The 25,655-nt window shown below is 33.7% G+C and overlaps 1 protein-coding gene and 1 long non-coding RNA gene across 2 annotated transcripts; both read left to right on the plus strand.

The window, feature by feature from the left end:
• Window positions 1-652: 652 nt before the first annotated feature.
• On the plus strand, window positions 653-23,844 carry LOC124454720. Its single transcript, XR_006951578.1, has 3 exons — window positions 653-666; window positions 4,237-4,247; window positions 23,770-23,844. It is a non-coding gene; the product is annotated as an uncharacterized LOC124454720 (long non-coding RNA).
• Window positions 23,845-23,950: 106 nt separating this feature from the next.
• Window positions 23,951-25,034, plus strand: LOC124454191. The gene is made up of 2 exons (XM_047004997.1): window positions 23,951-24,074; window positions 24,157-25,034. The coding sequence occupies exons 1-2, from the start codon at window positions 23,951-23,953 to the stop codon at window positions 25,032-25,034; spliced, it is 1,002 nt and encodes a 333-aa protein (XP_046860953.1).
• Window positions 25,035-25,655: the final 621 nt, after the last annotated feature.

Here is a 25,655-nt window from a genome sequence, read left to right on the forward strand (position 1 = left end):
CGACAAACAACTTTAGCATCATTTAAATCCCAGCCATCATCACAAATTGTTCCCCATTCTCCATTGTAAAAACACGACCTATGCCACTAGACTTTTTGGTCCTGAATTCTAACAGAGTTGAAAACTGATAAAAAGAGAAAATAAAGAGATATTCCATTGGTTTTCCATTCATTAATTTGACTTTATTGCCCTAAGGCAACACTGCACCATAACTTGTTGAAAGAAGCAAAAAATAATCAGTAAATTGTTTACATAGACTCTTCGTTTACAACATGGGTATCTTTATCGTTATTATAAAATAACTGTCTTTTAATTATTCACAAATACGTTTCTACTATTCTCTAGGCATGTCTTTAGCTAAACCATAACGGTCAATAAAAACAAATTTAGAAATGAATTTTTAAAATAGACAGCACGCCATTACAAACTTAATATTACACCGCAATGTAAATTTAGAGATAATCTTTTAAATATGCAAAAAAATTTAATGGAGTTCATAAGCTTCAGCCTACAGCTTCAAAAGCGATAATGAATGTAAACAATCGTCACAAAATTGATAATATAAGGATTATCACATTCCTCCATGGAAAATATGGTCAATGGACTTCTTTGTTGGTATTATCTAATCTTTTATGGGCAGTCATAAAATAGGTTATTTTCAATTATGTCCTAGTGGAACAAGTTGTGTTTATTTAGTTAATTTACGTCCGAAGCTGTGTTTATCCTTCAGGCTTTGTCAATATCTGTTTCAGTATTATAAAATCATATTAAATGTTTAAATTCATCATTGAGGATCCCCCAAATAATTCAGTTTATTATCTTTGTATAAAAGGTAAATAATGTACATACAAACCTGAACATTGCACACCAGCATCTTCATCATGTGTACAATTTTGTGATCCCCATCCACTATGTGAACAACTCGAAATATTATTTTCATTTCCTACACAACGAATCGTCTAACCATATTCTTCCACTGCCGTAAGGAACATAACCTCCTTGGAAAGCCCTGACAGCATAGTCATAACCAAGTTGTCGACAAACAACTTTAGCATCGTTTAAATCCCAGCCATCATCACAAATTGTTCCCCATTCTCCATTGTAAAATACTTCCACACGACCTATGCCACTAGACTTTTTTGGTCCCCGAAGTCTAACAGAGTTGAAAACTGATAAAAAAAGAAAATAAATAGATATTTCAAAACACAGAAGTCTCAACTCCGAAATATTCTAAGTTACATGATGAAACAGAGACTTTGTCGTGTTGACAGACTTAAAGATGGATTTTAAAATAGCGACTACCATGGTGAATGGTGATATTAACAATGTAATAGTTCTTAAAAAACTGTTTTAACCAGAACATTAACACAACAATTCAAAGGAACCGGTTTTACAGCTAGAAAGAGACACTATGCATTTCGGCAGACTACTCGTCAGGTGTCAACGTCTGCTAAATGAGAACCTCCAAATCATGCTATATTTATAATGTCACAAAAGGACAATGTCATCCCTATTTTTAGAAATGACACTTAAAACAGGGACGGATTAAACACGTAATGCTTTTGTCGGCAAAGGACAGGATTAGTCAATTTAATTAATACCGACTCCATGACGCGTAGCTGGAATAACGAGCGACATTTTTAATATTTTAAAGTTTTCATCAAAATAAGCATTGGCACAGCGAGTGTTGCTTAAAAGATGTTTTCAATGCTGAATCTCATAGAATCGTAATTTCTTTTACACCCACGTTTTGGTAGTTGTCGTAAAGGAACAGTTTCATTCCTGACAGAAGATGGTACATACTTTTTTTTTCTTTCACTCAACCTTTAAGAAGTCCTATATAAAAATCCAGCATCACACTCACATTTAAACTCGTAGACTACATTGCTTGAAATTTGAGCAGCGAGAAACTCTTTGGGAGTGGGTGGAAGAATTGTTCTTTTTAAGAATATAAAGACCACATTACATGCAAAAACAAACTCTCAGTGATATTTTTAGTTTCCTTCTCGATGTCATTAGAGGCCTTACCCATCCAGGGAATTTAAGGAAAACAGGGCACTTGGCCGTTCCAAAGTTATTCCGTTCATTGTTATTGGATAAGAAAAGTTTGTCTAGCAAAATTTCCGGATATCCATTCAACACAAAAATACTCTTCAGTGAGATAAGATCACTATAAATAAACTCTTTTGAGAACATTCTATGCAATCGCTTTATCAAAAACTTCACAAAAGAAATCTTTTCTCTATGCGAAGAGAAAGAGTTAAAGCGTGTGTACAGACCAGTGAAAGTTGCTTTGCGATGAATGCTTGTTAAGAACTGATCATTGCATTTGTGTACAAGAACGACTAAAAAAGCTAATTGATTGTTTGACTCTAGTTCAGAGGTGTATTTTAGTGCAGGGTGAAGAGAGCAAAGTTTATTAAGAAAAAGTTCACGATTTATATCCTTATGAAACAAAGAAAAGGTGTCATCCACATAACGCTTATGCCACAGCACATCCGGACGATCTGAAGATGCAAGCATTTTGCATTTATGATAGCCAACAGAAATATTTTCGCAAGAACCGGTCCATGTGGAGAACCCATAGCCACTCCGTCAATTTGTTTATACATGGTGTCATCAAAACTAAACTCCACACCCTTTGTGGCACCATCATTAGTTCTCTAAATGCATTCTCAGACATGTCAGGTAAAGTCATGTCCGAGTGAAAAAGATTTTGAGAACAAATTTCAATGGTTTCTTCTAAGGGCACATTAGTGAAGACACTAGTTACATCAAAGAACACACGTTAGATTAGAATACATTGAAAAATTTTGTTGTTTAAGCTCATCAGTAAAAGTGAAAGAGTCTTTTAAAGCGTATTTTGAAAACCTCTCCAAAACGGGCGAAAGTACCACTGACAGTTGTTTGGCTAGCTCATGTTGAGCTGAAATAATCATGGCTAGATTTACGGATTACGTGTTTAATCTGTCTCTAGTTTAAGTGTCATCTCTAAAATAGGCATTTGTCAATATCTATTTCAGTATTATAAAACCATATTAAATGTTTAAATTAATCATTGAGTATCCCCCAAATAATTCAGTTTATTATCTTTGTATAAAAAAGTAAATAATATACATACAAACCTGAACATTCTACACCAGCATCTTCATCATGTTGACAATTATGTGATCCCCATCCTCTATGTGAACAACTCGAAATATTATCTTCATTTCCTACACAACGAACATCATCTAACCATATTCTTCCACTGCCATAGGAACATAACCTCCTTGGAAAGCCTGACAGCATAGTCATAACCAAGTTGTCGACAAACAACTTTAGCATCGATCAAATCCCAGCCATCATCACAAATTGTTCCCCATTCTCCATTGTAAAATACTTCCACACGACCTATGCCACTAGACGTTTTGGTCCCGAAGTCTAACATAGTTGAAAACTGATAAAAGAGAAAATAAAGAGATATTGCAAAACACAGAAGTCTCAACTCCGAAATATTCTAAGTTACATGTATACATATAAAGTATGCTGTTACGCTAGATGCCATTGTATAATCTTCTTGGGCAAATTTAATGATTTAAATTAGTGACAAAAATTGATAAAAAATATTAAAGAAGTACAATATAAAAAACTTTGGACAATTAGACACTATTTTACTTTCCTGAGTATAAAAAACTTTTTATTTAGACCAGTCTTTATTCCTTTATGTAATATAAATAACTTCTTAACCCTTTATTTTGTGAATTTTCCCATTGGTTTTCCATTCATTAATTTGACTTTATTGCCCTAAGGCAACACTGCACCATAAGTTGTTGAAACAAGCAAAAAATAATCAGTAAATTGTTTACATAGACTCTTCGTTTGCAACATGGGTATCTTTATCGTTATTATAAAATAACTGTCTTTTAATTATTCACAAATACGTTTCTACTATTCTCTAGGCATGTCTTTAGCTAAACCATAACGGTCAATAAAAACAAATTTAGAAATGAATTTTAAGATAGACAGCACGCCATTACAAAACTTAATGTTACACCGCAATGTAAATTTAGAGATAATCTTTTAAATATGGAAAAATTTAATGGAGTTCATAAGCTTCAGCCTACAGCTTCAAAAGCGATAATGAATGTAAACAATCGTACAAAACTGATAATATAAGGATTATCACATTCCTCCATGGAAAATATGGTCAATGGGCTGCCTTTTTGTTGGTATTATCTAATCTTTTATGGGCAGTCATAAAATAGGTTATTTTCATTATGTCCTAGTGGAACAAGTTGTGTTTATTTAGTTAATTTTACGTCCGAAGCTGTGTTTATCCTTCAGGCTTTGTCAATATCTGTTTCAGTATTATAAAATCATATTAAATGTTTAAATTCATCATTGAGATCCCCCAAATAATTCAGTTTATTATCTTTGTATAAAAGGTAAATAATGTACATACAAACCTGAACATTGTACACCAGCATCTTCATCATGTGTACAATTTTGTGATCCCCATCCACTATGTGAACAACTCGAAATATTATTTTCATTTCCTACACAACGAATCGTCTAACCATATTCCACTGCCGTAGGAACATAACCTCCTTGGAAAGCCCTGACAGCATAGTCATAACCAAGTTGTCGACAAACAACTTTAGCATCGTTTAAATCCCAGCCAGTATCACAAATTGTTCCCCATTCTCCATTGTAAAATATTTCCACACGACCTATGCCTCTAGAACTTTTTGGTCCCCGAAGTCTAACAAAGTTGAAATCTGATAAAAAAGAAAATAAATAGATATTGCAAAACACAGAAGTCTCTCCGAAATATTCTAAGTTACATGATGAAACAGAGACTTTGTCGTGTTGACAGACTTAAAGATGGATTTTAAAATAGCGACTACCATGGTGAATGGTGATATTAACAATGTAATAGTTCTTAAAAAACTGTTTTAACCAGAACATTAACACAACAATTCAAAGGAACCGGTTTTACAGCTAGAAAGAGACACTATGCATTTCGGCAGACTACTCGTCAGGTGTCAACGTCTGCTAAATGAGAACCTCCAAATCATGCTATATTTATAATGTCACAAAAGGACAATGTCATCCCTATTTTTAGAAATGACACTTAAAACAGGGACGGATTAAACACGTAATGCTTTTGTCGGCAAAGGACAGGATTAGTCAATTTAATTAATACCGACTCCATGACGCGTAGCTGGAATAACGAGCGACATTTTTTAATAATTTTAAAGTTTTCATCAAAATAAGCATTGGCACAGCGAGTGTTGCTTAAAAGATGTTTTCCAATAGCTGAATCTCATAGAATCGTAATTTCACTTTTACACCCACGTTTTGGTAGTTGTCGTAAAGGAACAGTTTCATTCCTGACAGAAGATGGTACATACTTTTTTTTTCTTTCACTCAACCTTTAAGAAGTCCTATATAAAAATCCAGCATCACACTCACATTTAAACTCGTAGACTACATTGCTTGAAATTTGAGCAGCGAAACTCTTTGGGAGTGGTGGAAGAATTGTTCTTTAGAATAAAGACCACATTACATGCAAAAACAAACTCTCAGTGATATTTTAGTTTCCTTCTCGATGTCATTAGAGGCCTTACCCATCCAGGGAATTTTAAGGAAAACAGGGCACTTGGCCGTTCCAAAAGTTTATTCCGTTCATTGTTATTGGATAAGAAAAGTTTGTCTAGCAAATTTCCGGATATCCATTCAACACAAAAATACTCTTCAGTGAGATAAGATCACTATAAATAAACTCTTTTGGAACATTCTATGCAATCGCTTTATCAAAAACTTCACAAAAGAAATCTTTCTCTATGCGAGAAAGAGTTAAAGCGTGTGTACAGACCAGTGAAAGTTGCTTTGCGATGAATGCTTGTTAAGAACTGATCATTGCATTTGTGTACAGAACACTAAAAAGCTAATTGATTGTTTGACTCTAGTTCAGAGGTGTATTTAGTGCAGGGTGAAGAGAGCAAAGTTTATTAAGAAAAAGTTCACGATTTATATCCTTATGAAACAAAGAAAAGGTGTCATCCACATAACGCTTATGCCACAGCACATCGGACAATCTGAAGATGCAAGCATTTTGCATTTATGATAGCCAACAGAAATATTTTCGCAAGAACCGGTCAAGTGGAGAACCCATAGCCACTTTCCGTCAATTTGTTTATACATGGTGTCATCAAAACTAAACTCCACACCCTTTGTGGCACATCATTAGTTCTCTAAATGCATTCTCAGACATGTCAGGTAAAGTCATGTCCGAGTGAAAAGATTTTGAACAAATTTCAATGGTTTCTTCTAAGGGCATTAGTGAAGACACTAGTTACATCAAACGAACACACCGTTAGATTAGAATACATTGAAAAATTTTTGTTTTTAAGCTCATCAGTAAAAGGTGAAAGAGTCTTTTAAAGCGTATTTTGAAAACCTCTCAAAACGGGCGAAAGTACCACTGACAGTTGTTTGTATCATGTTGAGCTGAAAATGGCTAGATTTACGGATTACGTGTTTAATCTGTCTCTAGTTTAAGTGTCATCTCTAAAAATAGGCATTTGTCAATATCTATTTCAGTATTATAAAACCATATTAAATGTTTAAATTAATCATTGAGTATCCCCCAAATAATTCAGTTTATTATCTTTGTATAAAAAGTAAATAATGTACATACAAACCTGAACATTCTACACCAGCATCTTCATCATGTGACAATTATGTGATCCCCATCCTCTATGTGAACAACTCGAAATATTATCTTCATTTCCTACACAACGAACATCATCTAACCATATTCTTCCCACTGCCATAAGGAACATAACCTCCTTGAAAGCCCTGACAGCATAGTCATAACCAAGTTGTCGACAAACAACTTTAGCATCGTTCAAATCCCAGCCATCATCACAAATTGTTCCCCATTCTCCATTGTAAAATACTTCCACACGACCTATGCCACTAGACGTTTTGGTCCCCGAAGTCTAACATAGTTGAAAACTGATAAAGAAAATAAAGAGATATTGCAAAACACAGAAGTCTCAACTCCGAAATATTCTAAGTTACATGTATACATATAAAGTATGCTGTTACGTTAGATGCCATTGTATAATCTTCTTGGGCAAATTTAATGATTTAAATTAGTGACAAAATTGATAAAAAATATTAAGAAGTACAATATAAAAACTTTGGACAATTAGACACTATTTTACTTTCATGAGTATAAAAACTTTTATTTAGACCAGTCTTTATTCTTTATGTAATATAAATAACTTCTTAACCCTTTATTTGTGAATTTTCCCATTGGTTTTCCATTCATTAATTTGACTTTATTGCCATAGGCAACACTGCACCATAACTTGTTGAAACAAGCAAAAAATAAACAGTAAATTGTTTACATAGACTCTTCGTTTACAACGGGAATCTTTATCGTTATTAAAATAACTGTCTTTAATTATTCAAATACGTTTCTAATATTCTCTAGGCATGGCTTTTGCTAAACCATAACGGTCAATAAAAACGAATTTAGAAATGAATTTTTAAGATAGACAGCACGCCATTACAAGACTTAATGTTACACCCAATGTAAATTTAGAGATAATCTTTTAAATATGCAAAAAAATTTAATGGAGTTCATAAGCTCAGCCTACAGCTTCAAAAAGCGATAATGAATGTAAACAATCGTAACAAAACTGATAATATAAGGATTATCACATTCCTCCAAGGAAAATATGGTCAATGGGCTGCCTTTTCTCTGGTATTATCTAATCTTTTTGGGCAATCATAAAATAGGTTATTTTCAATTATGTCCTAGTGGAACAATTTGTATTTATTTAGTTAATTTACGTCCGAAGCTGTGTTTATCCTTCAGGCTTTAACAATATCTGTTTCAGTATTATAAAATCATATTAAATTTTTAAATTCATCATTGAGGATCCCCCAAATAATTCAGTTTATTATCGTTGTATAAAAGGTAAATAATGTACATACAAACCTGAACATTGCACCAGCATCTTCATCATGTGTACAATTTTGTGATCCCCATCCACTATGTGAACAACTCGAAATATTATTTTCATTTCCTGCACAACAAAGATCGTCTAACCATATTCTTCCACTGCCATAAGGAACATAACCTCCTTGAAAGCCCTGACAGCATAGTCATAACCAAGTTGTCGACAAACAACTTTAGCATCGTTTAAATCCCAGCCATCATCACAAATTGTTCCCATTCTCCATTGTAAAATATTTCGACCTCTGCCAATAGAACTTTTGGTCCCCGAAGTCTAACAGAGTTGAAATCTGATAAAAAAGAAAATAAATAGATATTGCAAAACACAGAAGTCTCAACTCCGAAATATTCTAAGTTACAAAATTAAACAGAACTTTTTCGTGGTGACAAACTTAAAATGGATTTTAAAGAGCGACTACAATGGTGAATGGTGATAATAACAATGTAATAGTTCTTAAAAGTATTGTTTTAACCAGAAAATTAACACAACAATTCAAAGGAACCGTTATTTACAGCTAGAAAGAACACTATTGGCATTTTGGCAGACTACTCGTCAGGTGTCAACCTTTGCTAAATGAGAACTTCCAAATCCTGCTATATTTGAAATGTTACAAAAGGTCAATGTCATCCCTATTTTTAGAGATGACACTTAAAACAGAGACAGATTAAACACGTAATGCTTTTGTCGGCAAAGGACAGGATTAGTCAATTTAATTATTTTGACTCCATGACGCGTAGTTGGAATAACGAGCAACATTTTTAAATAATTTTGAAAAAGGTAAATAATGCACATACAAACCTGAACAATGTACCAGCATCTTCATCATGTTTACAATCATGTGATCCCCATCCACTATGTAAACAACTCGAAATATTATTTTCATTTCCTACACAACGAAGATCGTCTAACCATATTCTTCCACTGCCATAAGAACATAACCTCCTTGTAAAGCCACTAGATAGTCATAACCAAGTTGTTGACAAACAACTTGAGCATCGTTCAAATCCCAGCCATCATCACAAATTGTTCCCCATTCTCCATTGTAAAATACTTCCCACGACCTATGCCACTAGACCTTTTCGTCCCCGTAGTCTAACAGATTTGACCACTGATAAAAAATATATATATATTGCAATCTATAGAAATCTCAAATCCAAAATATTCAGGGTTATATGTATATAAATATCCCAATATTATAAGATCATAGTTCTTAAAAGAACTGTTTTAAAGTAAATTCACTAACCCAATAGTTCTAAATTAAACGACACGATGCATTTCGGCAGAGTAATCCTCAGGTGTTAACGTCTACTAAATGAAAATTTACAATCTACCGATATTTTTAATACCAAGAAAGAGTGTACGTCATCTCCAAAAGGGGAGATGACGCTCAAAAGGATAAATTAAAACATGTTTTTAGGCAGGAAGGGATTATTTAGCTTAATTAAACAGCTTCCATAACGCGTAACTGAAAGAATCAACGGCATTTTTAATGATTCTAAAATTGTCGTCTGAATAAGAGTCAGCACAATGGGAGTTATTCAAGTGATGTTTACCTATCGCTTGAGTCACATGAAACTAAATTACTTTCTTACAATTTTTAGTTTTTTGTCTTGAGGGAACAGTTCCATTTCTGATTGAAGTTGGTACATGCTGTTCGATCCTATCACATAACCTTTGAGACGTTATACCTACATAGAAGCATCACACTCACATTTATATTAATAAATTGCATTGCTTGAAAGTTTTTTAGAGACTTTTTGAGGTGGGTGGTAGAATAGTTCTTTTCAAAAATATATGAACAACATAGCTCAAAAAAAATATCAATAATATTCTTAGTTTCCTTTAAATATCATCAGAAGCCTTACCCATCCATGGAAGTTTAATAAACACAGGGCACTAGCTGGTCCAAAGGCTTGAACATGAATCAAATTGTCAGTTAGCGTTTTTGGATGTCCATAAACGCAATGGTCAATTCCTTACAAGCATTCATCGCCAGGCAACTTTTGTGGGTTTGTACACACGATTTGACTGTTTTTCTTAGTTTCCCTTTCAATATCATCAGAAGCCTTTATTAGAATTATAATGTTTAAGTAACCATTTTAATATAACATAACCAAATACAACGTGCAGTGCAATAGAACAGAATAAGAATACTAATAAAATAGGAAGTCAACAAGACAAAAAACCTAATATAAACATAAGTGTTAGTGCCAAAGTCCGTGATCAATTATCCAATCATGTATCATCATTATAGATATAAAGTTCCCATATCATATTACTTCAATAATACGTTTATGCTAATACTCCCACTTAATGATTATATTTGAATCAGTTGAATGTTCATTGTTCTTTAATCTTGATAACGCCTAACATGTTCCTGAATTTCTGAAAAGTATCTTTAGTGAGTCCTTTTGTAAATATATCCGCTAGCATAGTCTCACAGGAACAATATTTAACAGAAATGATATTCTCGTGAGCTTTCTCTATCACATAGTGGTATGCCACATCTATATATTTTGTCCGAGAGTGGAATTTCGGATTTCTTGATAGCTCAATAGCCCCTTGGCTGTCTTCATAGATGATGGTAGGCTCTCGTTGTGTTATTGAGATACTATCCAGTAGTTTTCTCAACCAGACTACTTCTTGGCATGCTGTACTTAAAGATACATACTCGGCTTCTGTTGTTGATTTTGCAACACATCCCTGTATTTTGCTGCACCAACGCACAGTATTCCCATTAATTTGATATATGTACCCTGTAGCAGATCGACGTGTCACTATATCTCCACCCCAATCTGCATCTGTATATCCAGACAATATTGGATCATTCTCATCTGTGGTAAAGTGTAGACCATAATCCAATGTACCTTGAATGTAACGTAGGATCCTTTTAACTCGTCTTCAATGCTCTAGTCATGGTTTTGCTATAAACTTTGAAAAAGTTCCAACTGCAGTGTCGACTTATCAATGTAGCATAGTTTAAGCATCCAATTTCCATTTGATATTGCTTCACATTAACTGGATTCTCACCTTCACTTAACGTTTTATACTTCTTTCCAATTTCAAGTGGTGTTGAGACTGCTTTACAATTTTGCATGTCGAATCTTTTCAGTATTCCTTGTAGATAATTCTTCTGTTTAATTGTTAATGTTCGCAATCTTCTATTTCGTTTTATACTCATCCCTAGCACATAAGGAATCTCACCAAGATCTTCAACAATAGAATCTATTTGCAATTCCTGACTTTTCTTTTTCCAACATCTCAATAGAACTGGAGAAATGGAGCATGGCGTCAACATATATTGCGATTATGACAAAGTTAATCTTGCCATTTTTGGACTTTACGGATTTGACATATACGCAAGGATCTGCTGAACTTTTCTTGTACCCATTTGAAAGCAAATGTTTATCGATAGAGGCATTTCAGCGCCTTGCAGCTTGATTTAACCCATATATACTCTTATTAAGCTTGCAAACATATTCAGGATGATCTTTGTCAACAAAACCATCAGGCTGCCGTAAATAGATTTCTTCCTCTAATTCTCCTTGAAGAAATGCATTTTTTACATCTGTTTGATGTATTTCCCAATCACACATGGTTGCCACAGTCAATAATGATTTGATTGTATTATATCTTGCCACTGGAGCCACCACATCTTCGTAATCTACTCCATATGATTGAGCATAACCTTGAGCAACTAATCTTGCCTTAAATCGTTCAATTGAACCATCAGCTTTTCTTTTCAATTTGTAAGATCATTTAGTCCCGATTACATTATTGTTTTCTGGTAAAGGTACTAAATCCCAACTATGATTATCTTTCAACGAATCGTATTCTGAGATCTTCGCGTTCTTCCATTCATTCGCATGTTCTCCAGTTGTTGCTTCATTTATATTGTTGGGTTCACTGATGTCTGCTGTTAAGTCGCTGACTGTGTAACATTCTTCGTCAAATCTTTGAGATGCTCGTCGTATCCTTTCACCTATGAGTTGTCTAACTTCATTCATGAATCTCTCTTCGTAAGAATTTTCTCCCACTCGATTGCAATCATCTACTTTTCTTGCATCAACATTACCGTTTTCATGTTCAGCATTTCGATCTTCTATTGATTGGCTTTCATCATTGCTATTTAAAGGAACATCATGTACATTACGATTTTCTTCATCTTGAATGAATTTTTGCTCACGCTGTTTGTTTTCAAAGTTATAAAATTGCTGCTCTATAGAAACATAACGTCACGACTTTTATAAAACTTCTTCGACATTGGATCAAACACCTTAAACCCTTTCGTCCCATGAGGATAACCCATGAAAATCGTCTTGAGAGATTTTGCATCCAACTTCTTCCATTTCCCTTTAGGAATTTGCATATACGTTATGCAACCAAACAATTTCAGATTACTTAGATCAGGTTTCATCCCAAATAGACACTGATAAGGAGTAATACCGTCCAAAGCAGTTGTTGGACATCTATTTCGAAGGTAAGTTGCTGTATTTACAGCTTCTGCTCAGAATTTATTGAGCAAACGTGAGTGCATCAACATAATTCTTGCTGATTCCATTATCGTACGATTCATGCGTTCTGCAACTCCGTTTTGCTCTGAGTTATACGGAACAGTTGTTTTGATGTGTGATACCATTGTCCTTTAAAAACGACTCAAACTCTTTTGATTGATACTCACCACCGATCTCTGTGCGTATAATCTTAACTTGCTTACCAGAAATATTCTTTGCATAGTTGAAAAACTCTTTAAATTTTTCCAAAACTTCGTTCTTGCTCTTCAAAATTTATACTTGTACATATCTGGTGTAGTCATCGATAAAGGAGACATAATATCGAGATCAACCAATGGAATTATCTGTATCTGTCCACATACATCGCTATGTATAATTTTGAACGGTTCCTTAGCTCGTAGTGAAACGCCTTTTGGAAAAGAGCAACCATGCTGTTTTCCCGTCACACAAGCTTCACAATACTGATTTTCACCTGTTACATTGCCTATTCCATCGACCATATCATTCACGATGAGTTTCATTACATTATATATTCCAAAATGTCCCAATCTGCAATGCCATAAATTCAAATCTGAATCAAAGCTTTGTTCTTTTGCAACATTCATATAATGCTCGACAATTTTCAAAATGTACAGTTTTCCTTGTAGTTTTCCAACTGCTAACAGTTTTGAACTTCGTAGAATGTTACAAACATCGTTTTCGAAAGTAAAATAGCTCCAAGTCTTAACATCGCTCGAACAGATAATAAATTTCTATTTATGTCAGGTAAATACAATACATCCTGGAAAGAGATGTTTTTGTTTCCTTCGCCAAGAATAGATTTACCATATAAGTTCCTTTGCCATACGCTAAAATAGAGCGGTTATCTCCCAGGCTTACTACACACTGTTGCTTAAATTCTATGTAATTGCATAAGCCTTCCAAATCGTAAGTCATGTGCTGGGTTGCACCGGAGTCGATAATCCAATCTGAATTCCTTGTAATATTTGATGAATTTGAAGTCAACGCATCACCATTATCGATCTCGCTATTTTCTTCGTTTTCTGCAAGCTGAGCAGACTTGTTTCCCTTATTGATTGAAGAGTTGCCACTGTTTGGAAACTGCTTCGTCTTCCTCTGCGGACAGTCTTTTGCTAGATGCCCTTTCTCGTCACAAATGAAACACTTGCCACGAAAGCCTTTCTTTCGATTAAAAATGTTCTCATTCTGACCACCACGTTGTTTCCCACCTCGAAGCTTGTTACGTTGCATGGAAAATGTATCCTCTTTTCTGGTCTCGGAATCTTTGGCTCTGTCTTCATCATTTAGTATAATGTTTTTCACTTTCTAATAAGAAAGGTCATTCTCACCAACAGCATCCAGTGCCGTTATTAATGGCTTATATTTATCTGGCAAACTAGCCAACAGGGTCACTGCCAGTTCCTTATCATCGATACTTGGGCCCATTTCTTTTAATTGATCGTGTAATGATTTTAAGTTGTTTATATGCTCCAAAATACTCCCACCAACCTTAAATTTTGACGAATAATATTGTTGACGAAGACGAACCATTTGAAGTAACGATTCCCTCGCAAATTGACTTTTCAAAGCTTCCCATGCTTCCTATGCCGTTATCGTTTCTCTTACGTGCACTTGCTGATCAGGCTCGATAGCCAAGCAAATATACGTCCATGCCTTTTTCGATGAAGAATTGAATCTCCTTCGAACATCAGCACCGGCATCGTCGTTAGGAGCGATCGCACTACCTTCGACGAATTCAAACAAGTCCGTGCTTTCCAAATATAACAGCATATTGAAAGCCCATGACCGGTAGTTCGTGCCATTCAATTTTGCGAACTTAAGAGCGCTATCCGAAAAAGACATTGCTTAAGTTTTAAATTACTTATCTTAAGTAGGACAGTTTGCGTCCTGGGCCCATAACCTATTCGAATTATAATGTTTAGGTTACCATTTTAATATAACATAACCAAATACAACGTGCAGTGCAGTAGAACAGAATAAGAATACTAATGAGATAGGATGTCAAGAAGACAAAAAACCTAACATAAACACAAGTGTTAATGCCAAAGTCCATGATCAATTATCCAATCATGTATCATCATTATAGATATAAAGTTCCCATATCATATTACTTCAATAATACGTTTATGCTAATAGCCTTACCCATCCATGGAAGTTTGATAAACACAGGGCATTTAGCTGGTCCAAAAGGCTTGAACATGAATCAAATTGTCAGTTAGCGTTTTTGGATGTCCATAAACGCTATGGTCAATTTCTTACAAGCATTCATCGCAAGGCAACTTTTTCGGGTTTGTACACACGCTTTGACTGTTTTTCTTCACACAGAGAGAAATTTCTTTAGTAATGTATTTAATAAATTGAACGCTTAGACTGTCATCGGAGGAATTCATTGAGGGTGATCTCAACTCAATAAAAAAGATGTTTCTCTCAAATGGATATCCGGGAACAATGCTTAATAAACTTTTCTTATCCTCAAAAAATTAGCAGAACAGGCATTTTGGACCAGCTAAGTGCCCTGTGTTAATCAAACTTCCATGGATGGGTAAGGTTTTTAATCATATTGAAATGAAAACTAAGAATAATATGGATAATTTGTTTTTTGCGATCAATGATATCTTTATATTTTCGAAAAGAACTATTCTAACACCCACCCCAAAAAAGTCTCTACCGACACAACTTTTAGGCAATGAAATTTATGAATATAAATGTAAGTGTGATGCTCGCTATGTATGTAGAGCGTCTCAAAGGTTGGGTGATAGGATCAAACAGCATGTACCAACTTCAATCAGAAATGGAACGGTCCCCTCAAGACAACAAACAAAACGTGATTGTAAGAAAAGTAATTTAGTTTAATAGGAATCCACGATAGGTAAACATCACTTGAATAACTCCCATTGTGCTGACTCTTATTCAGACGACAATTTTAGAATCATTAAGAAATACCGTTGATTCTTTCAGTTACGCGTAATGGGGGCTGTTTTAATTAAGCTAAACAATCCCGTCCACTGCCAACAAAAGGATTATGTTTTTATATATGTGTGAATATTCATGTTTTGTGACCTAATGTGTTCAGCATTAGGGCGTGAACGACAAAAAGTTATGTAAATTGGAATGGCCGAGAGGGTATGGCATTTTAATTATTGCCTAAAGGCAGGTCTTTTAAATTTATACAAGTTTGAGGAAGCTTCATCTAAGGTTTCATTTTTGACACATTTACTCGGGCAAAGGCTATTACTAAACATAACTCTCGAATATTTTTGGTATTAAAGTGACCACTCCCTACATTTAAGTTTTTTATTGAGTTGACATCTTTAAGTATGAACCAAGATATACTTGCATTTTTCAGATTTGCCAAATTTGGTACTACATTAATATTAGTTGAATATGTTAAACTAATTTTGGCGATAAGAGAATTATTTGTCTTCAAGCCATTAACATTTCACCTTTAGCTGCAAATAATTGACAATCTTTATTGACTATATAACTTTTCAATATCTTTCACACTGAGAGTGAACATGCAGATGTTTGTAGCTCTACATGTAAAAGTCTGAATTTTTTTATTTCAAAAGTTTGAAGAGAATGTTCCCTGCGTCATGGATAATCTTAGATGCATCTTTATTCTCAATTGCAAAGTTCACAAAAATATTAAGTAATACAAAAAGTGACATACGATCTACGTTTATCAAAAGACGAAAAATTTAAGTGACTTTTACAGCTTTCTAAAAATTGGTTAGCTCATTGGAGGCTAGAGGATAACAGTTAAAGGTTTTTTCTTGGTAAAAATACTTTAAGCAGTATCTATTTAATCATCATAAAGAAAATACGAGACTTACATAAAGGACATATATTGCTGTATATGGCTTGTCTAAATTAATATTACGACCGTAAGTGTCTTAGAGTGATCAACCAGCCATCTGCTTATTATTTTACTACCTCATTAAGAAAACTGATACGCAAGAATTAAAAACACGATCTTGGCAAACTCAACATTCTAGTCTGTTTCACCATTTAGGGATGATTTCAAATGTTTTTATTTCAAAAGTTTTTTCAATGGTTTAAACAATAAGTGCAATTCTAACAAATCATATATGATTGAAATTTTGACCATTTAGCTCATCCAGAATGCCCAAAGAGTAAAAACTATGTTTAAATAGAACAAGATTTTTTAAAAGCCGGCTTATTAGCTTCAGCCTACATACCCTACTAATTAATCGGATACTACCCATACTTGTCAATTCTTGGAATAAGTTCATAAAGCTACAATCTAATTGGTTTCAGAAATTTTATATAATATATTTTAGGTGCGCTCATTCTAGGAGGTCTGGAAACTTGTCGGTCAAAATGCTTTTTATAGTTTGAATTTACAGAATTCCTAGTTCAAGAAAACCAACCCATAATAAAGTGGAAACTATTTAATATAGTGTATCTAGTTCAGCAGGGCCATAGCTCGATTGCTAACTGCAGGAGGAGTGTTAACCGTAACCCTAATCCTTAACCTACCCCCTACCTAATGTAGAGAAAATCAAAATGTGTTGATGTTAACATATGCTAAAGTAAATGGTTTCAACCCGGGAGTATTGTTACATATTTGTAAATGTAGATCGTCCAGTCAAATTGACTCTGAAGATGACTACCGCTGAGGTTTTTGATAAGTCAGTCAACAACAACAAAAACAGTCTTTCTCAGGACTATACCAACCTGGATGATCTACTTTTACAAACATTTAACATATGCTATTATCATTTAGAGAACCATATACTTCCAATTTTGTGTGCTGAGAGAGTGTTATGAGTATTGAAGCTTTTCATAAATTTATTACTGATTTCCTGCTTGATTGTATTGATAAAGATGAACTTGTATGTGTGGCTGTGAGCCTTATTTTTGTGGTTACACGTAAAATGAACATACAGCAAATTCCTTGCACAATAGCAACTGCACGAAGAACTCTTCTGAGTTCTCGACAGAGAACAAAGTTTTAAAACTGCCCAGAGATGCTCTTTATTCATTATCCGTGATAAAAAGATCTTGATAAAGACAGTAACAAATCCATACCTTGGCACGAGTTACATTCTCCTGAGTATCCTTCCATACACGTGCAGTTCAATGTTCCATTAATTTTACGATAGTATGTGTTGGGTCCACATAAAGGAAAGCGAAAAGTGTTTGTCGCTATATAGATTAATAAAATTAAAAATAAAATCAACAATGGATTTTAAACGAAACATGTTCTTCCTCAAAGAACACAATTTGTCACTCAGTATCCCCTATGACGTACCCAGCTAGCAAGTTTTTGATGTAATGTTGGTATCTTTGGTTTTCGCAAATATCGTAAAAACAAAGCAATTAAATAATGTTGAATATTTAAAGATTATGAATAAATTTGCTGTCTATTTAGGACACTATAAAGGATGTATCTAAAGAAGTTAGATAACTAAAAATGTTTAGAAATTATCAATTCATCAGTAGTTCTCACAAAATGTGTCAAAGCTCATGTATTTTGGCATTGCCTTGTCTTGTTTATTTAAACGTAAAATGAATTAAAAATTAATCTGGAAAACCATAAGAGTACTTCGTAATTGCGTCAATTTGAGCTGCATGCACAAAGAAAATGAAAACTTTCAACTCTAGTTCAACCAAAGAGGTAAAAGTTTGCAATGTACTAAAATTTTAGAAAATTTGATAAATACTAAGCTCACTGCACAACATGCTCAAATTGGACGTTTTTGTCTTTCAAACTATTTTCATGAATTTTTTTCTTATTTAAGACTAATTACAAGCCAAAGTGATTGTTGAAATGATGTAAGAAACAATAAAGAGTTAAATTTAACACCCAAGTTTGACAAGAATAGGCAAAACGGCAAAACGTCAAATTGAAGGAGCGTTTACTAAAGCAATGTAACTTTGAACTTTTAACGTCTTTCTATTTATGAACATTAGCGTGAGAATTTTTGCAAGTCTTAGATTATCATGTCAAATAAGTAAATATTTAGCTACCGTTTGATTCAGGCGATATACTGTATTGCTACAGCCAAATCAAGATAACCGTTGTTTACAGGAAGAAAAATTTACGTCTCGTACGTTGATCTGTTGTGTTATGGACACTAACGACACTTCGTCCAACACTAGTCATGATATAAATGAAATCCCCAAATACTGCCATGGGACCTCCTGAAGTTCCAAAATCAAATTATGGAAGTAGTAATCACAAGAAAAAACATTTCCGTTTGAAACTCGCCAATAAATCTTCTCTTTAGCCATGTCAAGCGTTAAATCATGTGCTATTGACTGAAGTGAAACTGAAAAAATATCATGTTTATTTGCAGTCATGCTCCATAACCATAAGAAAAGTTCTGTACTTTCTCCCAAGAATAGATACCTTAAAAAAATATTTGTTTTGTACATTAGTTTTCTCTATATGTATTGAAATACATAAACAATAAACAGGCTAATATATGCAAGATAGGAAAGAAATTTTTTTTAATTTAGACAAAGATGTTGTTAAAGTATTCAGAACTACCTTCATATATAGACGGTTTAATGGAACATATTCATGAAATTTGATAATATAGCAACATAAAGCTATTGTAACTAACAGGAAAAGATCATATTTATCATTTAAAATCTCTTTTTTAAAAACCGAACTAAAATATATGAAGTAATTAAACATTGTATGTGATTCAGAGCATAATAAATGTACTATGTTATTTTTATTCACATAACTTCTATAATAATTGGTATTGTTTGGGATTATTGTCGGAATGAGTAATGCTGTAGTTTGTAGTGGCTGCTGAATGAATTGTATTGGTAATTGATAATGCTGAAAACTAGCTGATGCGTGGAAATTTTGTTCGAATTGCAAATTTCGTGTTGGTAATTGATATGCACCATTTAATGTAGATATAAAATTGAGAAAGCTTTGTCATTTCAAGTTTAAGCTTTCTTAATTTTCAGTTTCATCTTGCATGAAAGTAGCAGCTCCTTGGATTGATCATCGTCTACAAATTCCTTTAAAAGAGCTATAGCTTCACAAACATTGTCTTTTGTTGATAATTTTTTTTAGTTTGTTTGGACGAACGATTTTTTACAACTATCTTAACCTTCTCTTTTAATTGTCAACTTTTCGTTGTTTTCAGAAAGTCAGAAAAAGATTGACACTGGAGCTAAGCACTATTGGTATCATTTGAAAATGATTATTCTATCGCCATGTCTTGTTCATGTTTTTAAGAATCTCTCGATTAGACAAGCTGCAAAACTGCTTGCACTCTATGGCCTTTACTTCATTGAAAATGTTTGATGCAACTGGCACTTTGATTATCTTTTCAGCATATTTGCATTATGCATTTCTTAAATATATTACTCATTTGAGTAACAGTAAAGTCCATAAATGTTTTGAACCCGGGAGTATCGTTATATGTTTGTAAATGATGATCGTCAGGTTGATAAAGTCCTGAAGGACTGTTTTTGTTTTGTTGACTGACGTTTCGACAACCTTACGGTAGTCATCTTTAGAGTCAAATGAGTAAACGTCAGTTAGCCGTATTTGTTATCTTGTTCTTACGTAAAATCCTTGCAGGGTGGTTGAACCAGAGTTGTTGGCGTATGCGTCTGACATTGCTTGCAAACGTATGTAGTCGTTAGCAAGTTGTTCGCTATCGTCCAAATGATCGTAATAAAGTAAATGGTTTGAACCCGGAGTATCGTTATATGTTTGTATATGATGATCGTCCAGGTTAATAAAGTCTAGAAGGACTGTTTTTGTTGTTGTTGACTGACGTTTCGACAACCTTAGCGGTAGTCATCTTCAGAGTCAAATGAGGAGTAAACGTCAGGTTAGCCGTATTTGTTATCTGGTTCTTACGTAAAATCTTTGGAGCGGATTAGTCCATGTCTTCTTGTCGTTTATTTAGTAAAGTCCATGTCTTCTTTTCGTTTATTTCACTTTGAAGTCTATAAAATCTTTCTCGCATATATTGATTTTTGTGTTCGTGAAAATTATTTTTTTCTTGTAATATGATAAAAATTAATGCCCAACATAAAGTTTTAATTAGAGCCATAGACTTAGACCAAAAGTTGTAAAATGGAATTTATACCGACGTTCGTCCTTACTCAAGACATATTCAGTCAAATTATAATTTATAATGAGATGTTGAGACAAGATATTGTATTTACAAAAGGTGCTAAATTACGACTTAAGATGCGGTGTCAAATGGAATATTTGATAAAGAAGTTGGGAAGTAAAATATACTTAAGCTAAGAGAGGTTAAGTGCAATGGAACTTTCTTGAACGATGAGTGAAGACTTGTATTGATTGATTAGAAGGCTCTCATGAATGAAGAGTTCATAGGGAATCGTTAGAAAAGGACATTTTAAATCGTAAATTACTCATAACATATTCAGAAAGTTTTCACTTCACACGCTTTTCAGCCAATTTCTTTTAATCTCTAACATGATTATTATCTTCAGATTCATCATCAGTTGAGCAACTAAAGATGTAACGTTTGCTTAAATTACACTAAAACACTGCATGAACTAAGGTAGTGGAATGATTTTCCATTCCGTTGATTTGATTGGATGTGTGATTGGATTTATTGAAGAGTAGTGTGCATACAGTTAATTTGCAGCTATTGACTTTTCAATATACTCCGCCATTCAATGCAAGTTAAAAGAAGGCTTGAAAAACTCTAAACTTGATATACTGATTTTTTTCTAAATTGCCACATTTTTTGAAAACTAAAATTCTTTTTTATATTTTTGATGTAACTACGTGGAATGTGCGCAGTTTTTTATCTTCAATAAAACGAAAGATTGAAGTTTTGACGTTCACCAGCTTCGTGAATTTTTAAAACTTTATTGCTATTTCGTATTGAGATTGTTGAAAATCTCTTACACTGTCTCAAAAGGGTTATAGTATATGAAAGGGCAAAGCAAAGCAACAAACAATGCTCTAATCTGTTGAATTCTTTGTGTAGGGCATATCTTATTAAGCATATGATTGCCATGGAGGCGTCAAGCAAATTGCATTTTCTGACAAAGAAAAGCGCTCTTAGGTGGCCAGCCGAAGCCAGTAATCTTAATAAATGTAGAACACCAAGTTGCACAGTGAAATTGGACTACTTTTGTCTGTAGGATAAGGCAAAACAATGTTGTGTGAGTATTTGACTAAAATTTTATCGGTAAAGTATTTATTTAATACTTTATTGTATCTCTCTGTTTTATTTCATTTAACGACTTCATCAATTATAAACATTGTTTTCTCCGTTGTTACATTTTGTCAAAGCTCTTTGGTTGCTTAACATAAGTATCGCTGTCGATTTTTGCAATTTCTGGATCTGCATGTTATTTTCTGCTGCGTGTGTGCTAAATAATCACACGAACTGAGCTCATCCTTGCAGTTGTTTTCAAATGCCTCATAGTCACGCAATAAAATATTGCTGGCCAAATCTCGTTGATTTTATTGAAAAGCTTTCTAAATATATGATGTTTGTTTCTTTATACACAAAAAAATACTTAATATTCGCTCCCTCGGGTAAAAGCGAGTTTTGTTTTCCCTCGAAAATCAATATTTTTCTATTCTTGTACTTTCAAATAACAGGCAATACGGACTTCAAAATTCAACTTTTCTATTAAATTAAAATGCCGTCTCTAATAATAAAACTCTTAGCTTACTTAAAAGTTTCCAATAGATTGACATAGTTTCTTAATTTTACGTTTACAAGTCAATAAAAGGAATTTCAATATCGCCTTACCCATGTTTTGAGTCAAATGCAATACTGGAAAATCGTAAGCCTGGTTCAAGCCTCATAACACTTGTAATTTTCTTTTTCAAACACATCTGGTAGATAATGTTCGTGGAGTCAATGTAAAAGATACGACGACCAATCCAGTCAACTGTAATATCATGAACAATAACATTTGTCGCAAAAATTTCGTTTCTAGTTAAGTCAAAATTTCCCCGTTTGATGTCTTTGTCATCAATGTAGTAAAGTACATTCTCAACTACATCAATTTCCATGTCATTATATCTTGATGTATGGTCAAATTTATTATTACTGGATCCATTAATAGTGCTGACATGAATATCTCCAGTAATAAGATCAACAGAGTATACTTTATCAAAGCTCATAATAATCAAATATGGCTTTGGATAAACATCTAAATAAATTATAAAAAAACTATAAATAAAAACAATGCGAGTGGATTAAAAAAATGCAAATTTTTATAGACTTTAGAATCATAATATTTGGTGAAAGACCAGAATAAGTGTTTTTTGGAAAGAGTTTTTCACTGTAGAACAATTACTAATAACTGAAATTAGATTGGCTGCATAACCTCTACCTATTATTATTGCATATTATTTTTAGTGCTATGTACAAGAAACCATAAAAGTTTGTCAAATGTAAAGATTATACCTGTGTAAAAACACATTTCTGTTTGCATTTGCATCATTTCCTTGTTATACTGTTTTATTTCCTTGCATGCAGTTGTGTTATCGTCATTGCCATTTTTATCCACGCATGTTTCCCTCCACTCTTTCACGTTGTCTTTTAGTGTCTCTAAGCTTTTCTTGCAGATTGATATGTCGTCATTACCATTTACTATTTGTACACTAATAGACAGGATTGTAAGAGTACCAAGAAACGCTTTTGTTGAGCTTGATATCATCTTTATTTTCTATTTGTTAGAAGATAGACGATTATTAATTTCATTAAAGGTTTTGTAGTAAAATATTTACTTTTTTTATGAAAGGCTTAACATCAATATAATCATATAATCACTTTGTTTTTAACTTTTTGGGGGATGTATAAATCAAGTATTGATCTCTGTAATTATGTAACATTTTAACTTGCTTCTCCAAAAAGTATTTCCACGTTTGCCTTCAGAAAATTGATGATGATTGAATATTGTTGCAATAGATTAGGCAAATTTTTCATTATAACGACTCATGCTTACAACAATTTATATAAGTAGGTTTTACCACCATAGAAAGTTTTTTGAATAAATAGATATAAGGTTTCAAGAAAACGAAATCATAGAAAGAAATAATACATTTCAATGACCACTATAAGGAAATGACAAAATATATGAAATTCACCAAGAGCACTTTTCAAAAAATTTAAAATGGGTTGATTTCAAATATGCTTTTGTTAACTCAGTTTACCAGATGAATGGGAAAAACGTATTGCTTAACTAAGCCAGCAAAATTAAATGCAAAATAGACCTATTGCATGTGACGTCACAATCCTGGTGACGTTACATCTGGAGGACAAGCAAACGCCACATGTAAATAACAAAGCAATATTGTTAAGGATGGTTAACTTTAGCGCAATTTATGGCTGTTTGAAGCGTGCTGATAGGGATAAAGAATTAAGTTTTATCGCATACCAGCTGTGAAAACCAATGCGAGCAAAATATTGCAAGATTTACAAAGGAACGTCGTTCTATGTGGCTTCGAAGAATTCGTCAGACATTGATGATTCTAAATGCACGTATTTACGAGTGTGTAGCCTTCATTTTGTTACTGGTAAGCCATTGAGTTAAAAAAAAGCTTTGTTGTGTTCGTTTGTGTCATTTTATACCATTTGTTGTTTTGTTTACAATAACAGGAAAACCATCAGCTTTAACGGACCAAACTAATCCAGACTGGGCTCCATCTCAAAACCTTGGACATACATATGTCGAAAAAGTTGATGTCGATCGCTATGCTCGTATTTCGGAAAGAAATGAAAAACGAAAAAGAAGTGAATCCATTGAAACAGTACTGTCAGCAGTGACTCAATCGACCTTGACAACCCATCTTGTAGACGAAGAACACGGAGCCACATCTGCTTCATTGTCAGAATCAGAATCAAACAACAAATATTCACAAACGGAACTGAGTTTGGATAAAATAACTGCAATGAAGATCGAGATCAATCGCTTGACCCAAGAAAATCTTGAGTTAAAAAACAAGATAAGTGACATGACGATTGATGAGAAATCCTTCTTAAATGATGACGAAAAAGTCCTCTTTTACACTGGTCTGCCAAGTTGGAAGATCTTGTCAGCAACACTGGAACTGGTACGCCCCTACCTTATGCATTCTCCCAAATGCTCTTTGTCACCATTTAGGGAGTTGCTTTTAACAGTTATGAAACTGCGACTTAATTTAACTGGTGAAGATTTAGCTTATCGATTTGGAAACATCAACAAGGGAACTGTATTAAGAATTTTCTTACAAGTAATTGATGTTCTTTATAATCATTTAAGCCCTCTTATTTTATGGCCTGATAGGGAAGCTTTAAGAAAGACCTTGCCCGTGGATTTTAGAAAACACTGCCCTAAATGTGTTGCCATCATTGACTTCTTTGAGATTTTTTTGGATCGTGCATTAAATCTTCTTGCAAGGGCACAAACTTACTCATCCTACAAGCACCACAACATGATTAAGTACTTAATTGCCATCAGTCCCCAGGGTACAATAAGCTTTATTTCCAGTGGCTAGGGAAGAAGAGTCAGTGACAAACATTTGACTGAGAACAGTGGTCTCCTTGATAAAAACACCTGGAGATGTAATCTTAGCTGATAAAGGCTTTGATATCCAGGAGTCAGTTGGTTTGTACTCTGCAACTATCAAGATGCCAGCTTTTACTAAGGGTAAAAAACAGCTCAGTGGCATTGAAGTCGAACAAACCAGACAAATTGCTAATGCGAGGATTCATGTGGAAAGAGTGATTGCAAACATTAGAAAGAAATATGCACATCTGAGTTCAACTCAGCCAATTGATTTTGTCAATTCTAAAGAAAATGAGCCCACTACGATTGACAAAATAGTTACTGTTAGCTGTGCACTAATTAACATTTGTGATTCTGTCTTACCTTATGACTAAATATTATTTTTGAAACATTTTGCATGCATACACTTAAAATTGTACTAATAATATTTATAAGACATTTGATTTTATTATATTTCATTTTATTCAATTTTTTGGGGTCTTGAGTTTCATTTTCCTGTTAACTCTGGAAGGAGTTCCTAAACACAAATTTCTTTGCTGCCTCTGTTACTTTCTAGAAATTCGTTATTTTGCAAGATTCGTTCAACAAACAAGTCTTTTCTGTTCACGCT

This window comes from Xenia sp. Carnegie-2017, unplaced genomic scaffold (assembly GCF_021976095.1).
Source record: "Xenia sp. Carnegie-2017 unplaced genomic scaffold, XeniaSp_v1 HiC_scaffold_3, whole genome shotgun sequence".
Lineage (NCBI taxonomy): Eukaryota > Metazoa > Cnidaria > Anthozoa > Malacalcyonacea > Xeniidae > Xenia > Xenia sp. Carnegie-2017.

Bases quoted from the DNA above. Each gene is read 5' to 3' on its own strand.
- LOC124454191 (XM_047004997.1), top strand. From the start codon at position 23,951: ATGCGAGCAAAATATTGCAAGATTTACAAAGGAACGTCGTTCTATGTG. The intron at 24,075-24,156 runs GTAAGCCATTGA...TTACAATAACAG, and splicing joins TAGCCTTCATTTTGTTACTG to GAAAACCATCAGCTTTAACG.